This window comes from Astyanax mexicanus, chromosome 5 (genome assembly GCF_023375975.1).
Source record: "Astyanax mexicanus isolate ESR-SI-001 chromosome 5, AstMex3_surface, whole genome shotgun sequence".
Classification (NCBI taxonomy): domain Eukaryota; kingdom Metazoa; phylum Chordata; class Actinopteri; order Characiformes; family Acestrorhamphidae; genus Astyanax; species Astyanax mexicanus.
In genome coordinates this window covers 38,124,304-38,138,620 of record NC_064412.1, presented here as the reverse complement: position 1 = coordinate 38,138,620, position 14,317 = coordinate 38,124,304, and the positions used below count along the sequence as shown (strand labels likewise).

Here is a 14,317-nt window from a genome sequence, read left to right as displayed (position 1 = left end):
TTTAAAATCATCCTATAAGCTTTATTTACAGCAATACACTGTACGAGTGTTCAAAATAAACAAAAAAAAAGGCCCACAGTAATTTTTTTAAGCAGCTTCATCTCAGGCAGTGATGTCTTTCTCCTCAGCTCTGGGATATTCAATCTCCATCGCCATCAGGAATTCTGTACATAAAAGCATTGAGATGTTTTAATATCACAGGAAAACATTCACTTGTAAATCTGTTAAGGTATGCTGGAGCAACAGTTCTGATTCTTAACTTCCACAGGGGACTCACCTTCTGTGTAATCTACATCTGGAGAGGTTGACACCAACACCCAGGCCAAGCCCACCAACAAGGTGACCACCAGATTCACTATGATCCAGGGGTAGAGTGAACTGTGTTCAGACTCAGGCAGCCTAATGGAGAAATGCAAAATTGCAGCATTACGTTTTTTTTGTTTGTTTGTTTCTCATGTAGTTAAGCTTGTTTTGATTCCAGTTTCTTATCGTTAAAAAAAATATCTATCCAGTGAATTTGATTGTGGTTGGATGAGAAGTATAAACAAATACCGTTTCAACACCCTATTGGTTTGTACGCAATCCATCACACCTGCACACGTCACACCCACACTCCAGCAACAACATAGCATACTCATGTAGCCTCGTATGAAGATGATCCAGGGAGCCTAGAGCCTCCCTTAATTTTTCAACATTAACATTTTTATATAATTGTCATTATGGCTTTTAGAATTATTTTTTTAAACTATATAAGTTTTGAAATCAGTGATTTTACAGTTTTCTTTTTTACATCATTACTTGTACCCAAGTAATGAATATGAATACTTTTAACATCTTTGCATATAAAATTAAAGACTCACCATAGTGAAGCGTTGATGTTAGAGTAGAGATTGATGCGATCACTGGTCATCTGCTGACTTAGAGACAGGACCAAGGCTGAGAAATACACTAAAGAAAAAACAGTTAGATTCTACATCCATATGTGAATAGATTTAAACAGAAAGTTTTGGTTAATGAATTTGGCATAGAAATGAAAACCCACAGAAAGAGGCGAGCGCCACTGGATCCAGAGTGAGAAAGCTCCTCAAAGCCACAGACGCTTTGGCCAGGTTCACTCTAAAAGAAGGGAAGGTTTTTTCTTTTAGAAGAGATTTAAACACAGGCTTCCTGCACTAGTATTTACATACTTGGATGTTTGGTATTTAAAATAATGAAGTTGCTTCTAAAGGTAGAAGAACCACTTTTGGTACCACAAAGATCCATAGTTGTTGCATATGTTTGAAAACTAAGGATGCACAGAATTTTTGGCAACAGAAATTATTCTGCCAAAAAGAAGGGAAAAGAAACACTTGGTTTTCGGCTTAATAAGTGAAAAGGCTGAATAATTTATATTGGACAATAACCAGTTTGTTTTTAGTTGTACTGCAGTGTTTCCAATATATATGTTTATTAGAATTGTGGTGGATTGTGGAGGCTAAACCCTTTTTTATTTTTAGGTTACTGTGCAATTCCGTACGTGTCCCTTAATTGTTTTGCTAGAGGTTCATCCTACGTAGCTTGTTTTAACACAGTAAACATGCAGGCTAAAGTTTGATATACTCCCCTCTGAACAGCGAAAGAGCTAGCGCTGCAAGGGCTAATGCTAATACTGTTTCAGTCTTGGTGCTGGAGAAACTTCACTGAAACTCCTTTATAATGCTGTACTCCTTACAACCTGACTGGTAAAATTCATACATAAGGCACACCGGATTATAAGGCGTGCTGTCAATTTTACGTGTAAGGATTTTTTTTGCCTTACAATGCAAAAAATATGATACACTAGTGCACGACGATATGGCAAAAAATTATATCATGATATATTCCTTAATTTCGGTCGATACAATATAATTTCGATATCAATATAAATACTTTGAAGGCCTCAGAAAAACTGCTAAGAATCCCTGCAATGGAAATCTGTACAGTACTGTCTGAAATTTTAAATTGAAATCTTTAAAGCCTCCCATCAAAAAAACTGTATAATACTTTAGAAATAAAAAATGATCAGAATAAATCAATGCTCACTTTTAATTGCATGTAGCAAAATAAAAACATGACATCCCTGTCAAACATAAACCTATAGCCTATATACATATTACCAATATAAATAACTTTACATTACAACAGAGGCAGAGCTTCTTATTCTTTTGTAAACATATTTAACAGATCAAAACAAAAGTGCTTCAACCAGAATAGGGAATAGAAAAAGGCTTCATATACATAAAGGGAACATGATATCCCTGTCAAATAAACAAACCTATATCAACTATAAATAACTTAGATACAACATAAACTACAAAAGTGTTTTAGCCAGAATAAGGAAGTGAATCTGCTTGAGGAACGGATGTATTACTGTTGCTGGTCGGCTCCACTCTCCAGAACAATTTGGAGCAAGTTTAAGTCTGAAGTTTATCAAACCTTTGAAAGCCGAACCACTGAATTAGACCTGCCTCCCTCAACTATGCGTTCATTCATCTAAAATGTCCTGCGATGAAAACGAGCGAGTTAGGGTCGGTTTCGTTTCATCGCGGGAGTTTTTAGGTGCGGAGCGGAGAGAAGCGGAGCGCAGCCGAGATCCGTTCGGTTAGGGTCGGTTTCGCTTCATCGCGGGCGGGTTTTAGATGCGGAGCGGAGATCCGCTCGGTTAGGGTCAGTTTCGTTTCATCGCGGGAGGGTTTTAGGTGCGGAGCGGAGCTGAGATCCGCTCGGTTAGGGTCAGTTTCGTTTCATCGCGGGAGGGTTTTAGATGCGGAGCGGAGCTGAGATCCGCTCGGTTAGGGCCGGTTTCGCTTCATCGCGAGAGATTTTAGGTGCGGAGCGGAGAGGAGGCGACCCAGGTCTAGTCTAGCCTAGCCTATCTGGCTACGTGCCTGTATGATTGCGTCATCACGCACTGACGTAGCCCGGCTATGTTCAGGGCTGCAGTGAACTGACGCCGCTAAAAAACGCCTGTCTGTAAATAATACATATCGATATATAACAGAAATGATATCACCGTTATTGAAACATTTCTTATCGCGATAAATACCGATATCGAAATGTTGTCCAGGCCTATGATACACTATTTAATTTATTTAATGACAAATAAAATGGCAAAAATGTATACATTTATTAATGATGCTTCGCTTCGGTGCATCCCTATTTTAAATGGTAAAGAACCAGGGGTGTGACGAGTAAATGGTATACGTGACTGTTTCATAGGCATTTACTGTACTGTATTTAAAAAAAAATGTTCTGTCTCTGTTTGCACTTCAAGCATAGTCTTAATATGACTGGTTATGGTTCTGCATAGTTAAATTACAAGAGATTTAGGAGAAAAAAACCCACAAACTATAGGCTTAATATGACTGGTTTTAGTTTGCACTATATAAGTTTTATTTTTATTTTTTAATCTTATTCTTATTTCTATTTCTTATAGAATCAATGTGTGAGAGAAACCAGTCTGTTAAGTTTGCGTTATATGATTTTGTCAAATAAAACTCTAGTTTTCAAGCCATTTTTCATTTTAAAATTTTATTTTTAAATCTAGTCTCGTTCTCATGTACCGTGTATCGTGTCTTGTCTCGTCTCTTGATATTAGTGTCTCGTCACACCCCTATAAAGAACAATTTATCACACTTACACTTGTCTTTATTACAAACACAGTTCTTTATGGAATCTTCAGTGGTTCTTTTGATTATTTTTAAGAGTTCAATGTTCATAAGTGATGAATAGATTGAGATGGTCTACCTGTCGAAGGCTGAAACAGTGCTAAGAGCCAGCAGGAAGTAGAAGAGGGACTGTGCAGGGTAAGCCAGTGTGTGGTACTGCTGCAGTAAGTTAGGTAGAGTGCTCATCTGTTCCCCGGCCAAAATGTACATCACGATGATATTCCATACAGCGTAACCAGCCAGGAACCCATGAGAGAACAAGCCTATCACCCTGTGAAAGAGCAGAGACAGCTCACTGTGGACCTCCTGTATAGGCATTCTCAAAAAGTTAAATTAATTACTTCAAATAGCGTTATGTCTGAACTGATATTTCTTGCTCTTGGGCTCCCCCTACAGTCAGGAAGTGAAACTCACATTGAGCACTTTGGGCAACCACCAATTGTACTTGATGCACTTTTACATGCATTTACAAGCTTAAAAAAATACAGAACTGTCACTGGCAGTGAAGGAATCATGTGGACTGACATGGTAAAGTAATAAAGGAGTTTTTTTATCCAAGTGTCATATTGCAATCATTTTGAATTTGTTATTTTAAAGTGGAAGTGGAAGGTACAAAATATTGTGTTTAAATGGTACCAGTGTGCTGGAGGGACCATCCCAGCTAAGCCTAATCTATTCATTCTAAAACTGGGGTGTTGGTTCGCTTTTCTCTGGAGTTCTTCTGGATACGTCATGCATCTTTACGTACTAACATCACACGTACAGCCTTCAAAAAAGGATATGGATATATGGTTTTACTGAACTCAAGCGGCTGGTGGAGCAATGGAGACTTCAGAAGGGGAAACTCAGACCTTAAAAAGCTCATTTACTCATAGTAAAAACAAAGAAATGAAGGAGTGAAGTTTCTGACTGAACATAACCTGGAATCAGATTCATCCGCTCTAAAAGGAGACCGCATCACACATGCCCAGTTTAAAATGATTCTTACGCATGTTCTGTGCAATTACCTGTTTTCACCAGAGAGGGCCCTAAATTTACGGATATGTAAAAATGCTACATGTATGTTCCACTACTTTAAACGTACTACAGCATGCCTGTATATTATAGGGTGGGTACACACCTGAAGCCGCGGTGCACTCTCATGGACACGTCTCTGGTGGTCCACATCGAATGAAGGTCCATAAAGTTCTGTTCAGGCTGATCGCTGGTCTTGCGCATGTCTATTCGTTCAGCTGGCTGAAAACGACCTGAGAAAAAACACACTGGCTCATACACATATTTCACAGATTGCTCACACTGGACAATATTGCCAAAAAGTTATACTACAAAATGTTTCTTAATTTTGGTTGATATAATTCTGATATCAATATGAACAATATAAACACACCAGAAAAACAGCAAATAATGCCCACAATTGATTATTTGTACAAACACACTTCTGAAAAATTAATCAGCTACAGATCCTGTAAATAATATATTTTCCAATATTTTAAAAAATCAACTTCATTTAAACATTTTATTGTGATAATATATTAATATTGAATTATTGCCATATTAAAGCTTCAGATTCTAGCCTCAGCTATTAGTATAATCTAAAAACTAGGTTTAATCAGAATCTGAATAACAGTACTAAAACATAAAAAAAATAGCTAGAATCATAAAACAATAATTCCTGAACACACAAGTGATCTATATTTGTGTGAACTTACGTCCTCTCTCAATGAACACCTTGGCCACGGGCTGACTCTGACCGTGAGGGGCCGAGAACAGAGCATGCTGAGGAATAGGGGGCTGGGCGTCCGTGATGATGTCATCATCTTCGACGGCTAACTCGTTATTTAACTGCATGTCTGCCACTTTGGGTTTCACTCTGCAACAAGGGGGGAAAAAGATGAGAACATTAAGGGATTGTAATTGACAATTAACAATATTTCAACATTTTAGCAAATAGGGCTGCTTTAATGCTATAATGTATTTTAGTGTGATTCTATTTTTAAAGCAGTCAATTTTGCATTTGTTTTTCTATTTAATGTCAAGTTCTAAGAGCATTTTTTGTATAATTACATACAGCTCTGGAAAAAAATAAGAGACCACTTACAAACTATGAGTTTCTTTGATTTTACTAAATTAAAAACTTCTGAAATATAATCAAGAGTAAGATGGATGATCACAAGCCATCAAACCAAGCTGAACTGCTTGAATTTTTGCACCAGGAGTGGCATAAATTTATCCAAAAGCAGTGTGTAAGACTGGTGGAGGAGAACATGCCAAGATGCATGAAAACTGTGATTAAAAACCAGGGTTATTCCACCAAATGCTGATTTCTGAACTCTTAAAACTTTATGAATATGAACTTACTTTCTTTGCATTATTTGAGGTCTGAAAGTTCTTTTTTGTTATTTCAGACATTTCTTATTTTCTACAAATAAATGCTCCAAATTACAATATTTTTATTTGGAATTTGGAAAAAAAATGTTGTCGGTGGTTATAGAATAAAACAACATTGTTCATTTTACTCAAACATATACCTATAAATAGCAAAATCAGAGAAAATGATTCAGAAACTGAAGTGGTCTCATCATTATTTCCAGAGCTGTATGTTTCCAGTTGAAGTGCATGCACTCATAATTTATTACAGAGGCAAAAGTATTAGATTTACAGATTTATGTTTATGCTGAATGTGTAAAATTTGAACATTTATTTTGGTGCAGTATATTCTTGAAATTATTAAAATATTTTGTCATATTGCCATATCGTTTTCACAAAAATACACTGAAATATTGTGATATTATTTTAGGGCTATATCGCCCACCACTACAAGAAAAGCAAAATATAAAATATAATTCATAGAACTGTTGTTTATTTTTATATGACTCACTTCCTCTTCTTGGGTTTTCGTGTGGGTTCCTCGTCTGTGTTCTGGTCAGGCATGTCTCCGTTCTGCACCAGGTCAGTCTGGTCACCTTCTGGATCTGAAAAATTACCAAGTGGAAAAGTCAGGTGTAGGCGCATATAGGTACATACATTTTTAGAACTGCCATAACCACACACTGTTCACTGTACTTTTTCTACATAGCGTTAAACAAATTGTACAACTAGAGATGGAAAGATCGACTGGCTCTGTATACGTATGGATCTGTATTTGTCTGAGATGCTGATGCTGGAATATGGTGTCAGAAATTATAATATACACATATACAAATCTCCCGGAATCTAGAACGAGTGTGTGAAAGAGAAGGAGAGGGAGATAAAGGCTCTCCCCTCGTGTGCATATTCATTAAGTGCATGCAACATAAAGAGGGTTCTGATTGGCCTGTTCTCCGCAGAGAGTCTGTAAGTGAGCCAATCCGTTTTAAGTGTGGGTGGGCAGAATTTTTTCTCACCTCCTGGATGGGATGTGTTCAGTGAGTAAGAGAAGGAGCATAATGGCTCCCACTCTGACTACTCTAAAGTTCATCTACCCAGGATTAAAACAGATGATCCTCAGATCATAGTGGCAGCACCTTACTCTGCTGGACCAATCAGCCCAGATGAAACAAGCTATAAGTGTGAATATGTCCTTAGACTGTAATGTGATGTAAGTACAACACACCGATAATTTGGGCTTTCTTCTTCTTTTTCTTCCTCTGCGGTGGGTTTTCCTGAGGTTCGGGGGATAAGCGCTCCTGGCTCTCTGACTGCCGGTGACTGTCCAGGTCCCCCATCTCCATCCCAGCATCTCCTGCCGTGAAAAACACATAAAACAGTAAATACCTACTTCTTCACTACCTTCACTGCCCCTATACAACAGTTATAAAGCAATATACAGCCCTAGTTGAGCTCACCCTCAGGACCCTCGACTCCCTCTGTGTCCACTTCCCGCTTGGGCTTCTTCTTCTTGGCCCTTGGAATTGGCATCTCATCTGTGCAAGAGGACAGCAGAGAGGAGAATACAGATTATATACCTTAAAATGAATTAAAGCATAATGTATACAATATATGTATATGTTCATAATGTATGGACAAGGGTTGGACAATCTTAAAATTAAAGGTCCTGCAAAGGGTTTTTTGAGCAATGCTGTAGAAGAAACACTTTTGGTTCCATCAAGAATCATGTTTTTACAACCCCAAGTTTAAAAAAAAGTGACACTGCAGTGATTCAGCAATCTCATGGACCCAAATGTTACTCACAATAGAACAAAGAACCTTGGTGGTCTCGAAATGAGGTGCATTCAGGTAAATTTCTGGCGCATTGCTATCTTGGCAACAGAAAACCACCCCTGCTCGTTACGCACACATGGACACGCCGCAGTGCATAAACATATAGCCTGTGCCAAAAACTTTTACATTAATAATAAACAAAAAATTTTAATAAAAAAAATAAAACATTTTCTACATCAACACTTAATCTAGGTCATTATTCTGACCAGCTCACACATCTTAACAGCATTTTTTAAGGCAGAGTTTTTTAGACACAGAGATGGGCAGCAATTCATCAATCTAAATCTAATGGTGATATTATGTACTGCAGATGGCGGAATATCCAAAGTCTTTGCAATTTTAAATTAATAAACATTTTTCTGCTAATTCTGTCAATCTCTCTTTTTTAATTTAGGGTTGTGTAACAGGTATGTAAGTAAAAAGAACCTTTAAAGGTAAAAAAAAACTTGATATAAAAGTTGCCACAGAGAAACCCCTTTTGATTCTTCAAACCTTCAAAGTGTTCTTCACTTTTAAACAATCATGGTTCTTAGTGGAACCAAAACATAATTTTCTCATGGCATCACTCAAATAACATGTTGTAACACCTTATTTATTTTTAGACATGGAACCCACGGAGTCCTGGAACTATTTAGCCTATTTGAAGAATATGATGAATACAATATGTGGACACTCACCTGCTGTGTCTTGACTTTCTCAGTGAGCAGGCATGAAGATGGAAAACCATGAAAAAAGAGAATGTGTTAGCAAGCTGTATGGCGGTGCAGTAATTTAATACCAAGAAATACTAGAACAAAGGAGAAATTAAATTACCAATATTTTAGCATACATTATTTACAGCGTCCATCCAGGGCCGGTTATGGGAGGGCATTCTGCTTGGGGGGGCCCACGCCCAAGCACAATGCGAGCAACAACTATTTTTAAAATCAATAAAAAAATAAAAAAAAATCTCTGAACCAATCATTAAAAAACAATTTTGCTGTGCAACGTGAAGATATTTCCTTGCTTATTTCTGATTGGGTCTTTGAGTATTATAAAAGCGGCAGACTGTTTGGAGACGTTCTGGTTCAGTATGACAGGTCCTGTCAGTATGAACATGAGAGGCAGGGATATACAAGGGCGAATTAAACACTTCTTACAGTTTAAACTTTAGACTCCTACAAGGTACCGTTTGCAAAACTGTGGTGATTTGTTGCTCAGTGTTACTGGCTTGTAATACTTTTTTATTGCTTAATTAGTAGTATTAGCAGCTAACTGTTAAGCAAACTACTAACTTGGTTAGTAGTAGCTAATCTCTCCTAACACAGACTTAACATGATACCCCTGTCTGTTAACAGACTTAACATGATACCCCTCTGCATGTATTCTATAGATGCTTCAGTCATTAAATATACATTGTTGGAAACTCTATAATGCATCATTTTTTGTTGAAGACACAGGCAACATTTTTCTTTCCTTGCTTCAAACATCAATATCACTATCAACATGCCCACCTATTATGTTCTACTTGCCCCCCCCAAACAAAGCAGAGAACCGGTGTTGCGTCCAATACTGACTGATCATTACAGGGTGCATTAAATTAATTGGCAAATTAAGTTTTCATAAGTTTGTAGGTATAGACAACTGTTTCGGGTATTCTTGAGGTATTCTTTTATATCGGTAATAGTGAAATTGGAGTTAGAAAATATATTGCAATATAAAATGTTGGCCACATCCTCCAGCCCAGCCTGCTGGAAGTTTGTGTAGAAGGTAGTAAACAGTATTACTATAGTGTCTATTGTTAGTAGTAGAGAAGCTCACCTTGGCAGAGATGGTAATGCACGTGGACCTCGCTTGGGGGGGGGGGGGGGGGGGGGATGGGGGGGACAACAACAAAAAAAAAAAGACAAACAAAACGGTCTTGAATATCAAGTAATAGAATTCAGTTTCACTGAATGCACAATTAGTATCTTCTTGCTACAGAATGCACATAGATAACAGAAAACAAATAAACAAATAAAACATTAGACTTATTCAGCACCAACTACCAATCAAATTCCTCTCTACAGCATATCTAGGGATGTTCACTCTGTGGAAAAAAACTCACCAGTGATTTCTTCGCCATCCCACTGAGCAGTAGGACAGTGAGATCTTTCCACTACTGTTCTTACACACAAACACACACAGGTCTGTGCACATATAGTAGGGATTAGCACAGAGCTAAATCTAAGACATCTGTTAGGCAGCAGGATTAGCTACAAAGAGCAGGACAGTTACTCAAGAGTCAGGATCAGACTGTCAGTCAGTCCTTAACCACATATATATAGTTGCTGTTTTTAGCAAAAGAAAAATTCACACTGCTCTCATCTCTCAGTATATATCTACTAGAGACAAATTATTTCTGTCCAGTAGAATTCATTTTACTTTAATCTTGGATATATGGAGATTTTTTTTTTTTGCATTATTAGTATCATAACATTCTGGATTATTGACTTCTGTAACAAATCTGATTAAATTCTTGTATTTTTTATGATCTCAGTTAGGGGAGTATGCAATATGTATGTTATAACAACATTTTATTTTTTGTTACAGTAGTGTATTCTTGATTTTTTTATTTATTAAGTGTTTTATCATATCACCAAGAGTATCGTTATCGCGAAAATACCATGAAATATGATAATATTATTTTAGGGCCATTGTGGTCAAATCCACAAACTTAAATATGTCTAAAAGATGTTTCAACTTTTGACATTTAAATGTATTAAATATTTTTGAATTCAATCAGATTTGTTTTATGTGAAAAGTGATAGAAATTAAATTAAACATGAATATATTTTTTTACAATTTCACTGTGCAAAACACAAAAAAGGGAATTTATGAATTATGTTTATTTATTAAAAAGTAACTATTTCAAATATAATAAATACAGAAATCTGTGCATTAAAATGGCAAACTCAAAGCCAAATAAACCTCTGTAGAGCCCATCTTAAAATATTATGGTTAAAAATAATATTTAGAGACAATTTGTCTATTTATTTATTTACATCCTCCTTTAATACATTGACTGTAGCCTTGCCACATGCTGGCCTATATTTAATCGCACATTATAACATATCATTACACATTCTAATAGCTACAGGTTGGCTTGTAAGAGTAAATCGTTTCCTGTTTAACAATTAATTTCCTCAATGTAATATTTTCCTCAGTTTGACACTCGATTCCGTCCATTCGTTAAACTGTTACTTTTATGAAAAAACACCCCACACGTAAACTAAAACTGTTTATAACGTACAAGAAGGTCTTTAAAGTAAAGTTTAACATTCTTTTGTATTTGTAAAATGTGTTAATTCAGAGTTAATCTTCAAAAAATATTAATTGTTACACAGTATTTGTTTGAAAATTCCCTTAGTTTAGAGGACGTGTTTAGTTAAGGGACGAGTGGAAGATTTATTACATTGATAAATGGACCCATAATCCCAGTTCTGTATATTGATACAAAATCTAATACAAAATCTTTTAAATTAATTTAAAGAATCATTCTTGTTTTTTTTTTATTGTGAGCTTTTTTTAAAAGAGAGCAAATTACTGTAAATATGTTAAAGTCCAGATGTAACATACTGTAAATGACACAACCATTTCCTAACATTTTGTTCTAAAGATGTTAGAGCTAGTTATATGGAACGTTAAACATTTAATTAAAGCAGTTTAATTGTTGAAATGTTTGGAATACATATTTAAATGAAGCTAGTTTTAAATCCAGCAGCTCACACCCTGTTATATCCTGTAAATGAGGTAACTAGCTAGCTAGCTAACATAAACACATTTACACACTGTTCTTCTCTCAAGATATTCAGTCTGGATCCCACAGGGACTTCATTAGTTAATGTGAAGGACAGAGTGCTGTATGGAACTTTCCACAACTTTTAAATGGTCTGTGACACATACATCCCCATGGGCTCATCAGAATGACTTTAGTAATTAAGGGAATGTCTCAAGTCTCAAAATATTTAGTTCATATAGTGATATGACGACAAAGTTATTCAATGGTTATTGGTTAAGATTTATTTAAATTTAGCTAGCCTTGGATTAGTTAGCTAGTCATTTTGGGGGAAAGGAAATTTTGCTTGAGCCACTCTAAGTATTAGGATGCTAATACAGCTCTGGAAAAAATAGGAGAGCACTTAAATTTTACCAAATTGAAAACCTCTAGAATATAATCAAGAGGGAGATGGATGATCACAAGCCATCAAACCAAGCTGAACTGCTTGAATTTTTGCACCAGGAGTGCATACATTTATCCAAAAGCAGTGTGTAAAGGGAGGAGAACATGCCACACACGAAACTGTGATTAAAAATCAGGGTTATTCCACCAAATATTGATTTCTGAACTCTTAAAACTTTATGAATATGAACTTGTTTTCTTTGCATTATTTAAGGTCTGAAAGCTCTGTATCTTTTTTGTTATTTTAGCCATTTTTCATTTTCTGCAAATACATCCTCTAAATGACAATATTTTTAATTTGCATTTAGGAGAAATGCTGTCTGTAGTTTATAGAATACAATAACAATGTTTATTTTACTCAAATATATACCTATAAATAGCAAAATCAGAGAAACTGATTCAGAAACTGAAGTGGTCTCTTATTTTTTTTCAGAGCTGTATACTTTTAGTTACTGGTTTTAGGCTTATTAACTAGCTCACTGACTGAACTAACTAGTTAACTAGCTAGCTAGATATCTAACCTATTTTAGCTAGTAACTAATAGCTCATTCAGTACATTTTACACTCATGCAAAACTTTATAGCTACTTACATGTGAAAGTGGGGGAAGATCTCTTCGTCTTGTGCTCTGAGCCTAAATAAAACAAAAATCAAGATCACGCAAACATTTTCCCGCTGTATCATCCAGTTAACTTATATTTATATTAAAAAATAAAATGTCCATGTAACAACAGCTAACGTTAGTTAAATATAGGCTCACATTAGCAGCTAGTGTGTTCACATTAGCAGGGTTCTTCCTCTTACCTTCAGGATGTCTGTGTCCATGCTGTACTCCTCTAAATAAGCTCAGCTTTTAGGTAGGGTTAGCTTAAAGCCTTCAAATTTTAAGTAGAGAAGAATCTAAAAGATTTCTCAGTAAATATCAGTGCTAGCTGGCTCATAAGGCGTTCAGCGTTATTTGTTGTCGTTGGATACAAGCCTCTGCCCCACTGACACATTTCTTGTAGTATTTGCGCACACGGGGAGACATTTAACGTAAAGCTTCTAATAAATGCGCACACGAATATTTATTTAGTTAGAACTATATTTATGCTTATCAGAGCATAATGGCACAATTGTTTAGTTAGTTTAATGCTGGTCATTCCATGTGTAAACAGCTCTTTACTAGGGTATGTTAAATGTTGCATTTAATCCTTCATGCTTAATCTTGCTGGTCAACCAATGTGTTTTTTCTGGTGCTGATGGTCAATCAGAGACTGTAAAAAAGATGGACGTCGTGTCGCCGTTCCCATTCATTCAATGAAAATGAAGCCAAAATCTTCCGCCATGTTGGTGATCCTGATACCCGAGTCTGCACAGTAGAGACCAGAGGAGGGAGAAAGACTGTGGACACACAGTCTACTTATTTGAATAACCCCGCCCCTGAGGGCTGCCTCGCGGTCACAGACTGCAGAGCGGGGCGGAGCGGAGCTGACGGTCTGTTATTGGTCCCGCCCATAACCAGCCCTTTTACAATAACCACACCTTTTTTTAATAGAGCTGAATAACGTTTTTAAAAATGAGTTCTGTGGGGATATAAAAATTTGACAATATAAGCAAAGGTTACACTAGCTGTAAAGGAGGTAGAATTACAGTATATTAGAAAAAACGTGATTGAAAGTTTTCTGTTTTGCCATTGAAACCTATGGGGATGGGTGGGGTTACACAGCTTTCTGAAACCAAACAGCAGGGGGCGCCTGAACTGTGGTGGCTTCACTTTTGAGAGACGATGCTCTGTCCAGCTATATACAGTCTATGCGATCAAATATCGTGGTTTTGCTGGTTCTGATGGTCCACTAGCGTGATTTTGCTGGTCCTGATGGTCAAAAAGCGTGATTTTGCTGGTCCTGATGGTCAAAAAGCGTTGTTTTGCTGGTCCTGATGGTCAACCAATGTGTATTTTCTGGTCCTGATGGTCAACCAGCGTGGTCTTGCTGGTCAACCAGCGTGATCTTGCTGATCCTGATGATCAACCAGCTTTGTTTTGTTGGTCCTGATGTTCAGCCAGCATGATCTTGCTGCTCAACCTGCTTAGTCATGCTGATTAACTACCTTGGTCTTTCTGGTCAACCATAAAACTAGCTAATCCATCAAACGAAAACATACCATATGCTTGTCAAAATCTTAGCTGGTCAATCAGATTACTCAGTTTAAGTTTGTCATGCTGTTTTCTTAGCATGGAAGTTTTATTT

General features: G+C 36.7%; 1 protein-coding gene across 3 annotated transcripts; it reads right to left on the bottom strand.

Annotated features, from left to right (window-relative positions):
• On the bottom strand, positions 1-13,172 carry tmem237b (transmembrane protein 237b). Of its 3 annotated transcripts, XM_007248871.4 has the most exons (14): positions 12,891-13,152; positions 12,679-12,720; positions 9,687-9,718; positions 8,564-8,577; positions 7,511-7,588; positions 7,279-7,407; positions 6,565-6,658; positions 5,396-5,556; positions 4,807-4,933; positions 3,766-3,957; positions 1,043-1,116; positions 861-948; positions 278-399; positions 1-164 (listed from the first exon to the last, which is right to left on the bottom strand). In XM_007248871.4, the coding sequence occupies exons 1-14, from the start codon at positions 12,909-12,911 to the stop codon at positions 103-105; spliced, it is 1,236 nt and encodes a 411-aa protein (XP_007248933.1). In that variant the 5' UTR covers positions 12,912-13,152; the 3' UTR covers positions 1-102. The 3 variants fall into 3 exon arrangements, with proteins under 3 accessions (XP_007248933.1, XP_049335521.1, XP_049335520.1); XM_049479564.1 differs by lacking the exon at positions 3,766-3,957 and having other exon boundaries at positions 12,891-13,172; XM_049479563.1 differs by lacking the exons at positions 12,679-12,720; positions 12,891-13,152 and adding an exon at positions 9,973-10,076.
• Positions 13,173-14,317: the final 1,145 nt, after the last annotated feature.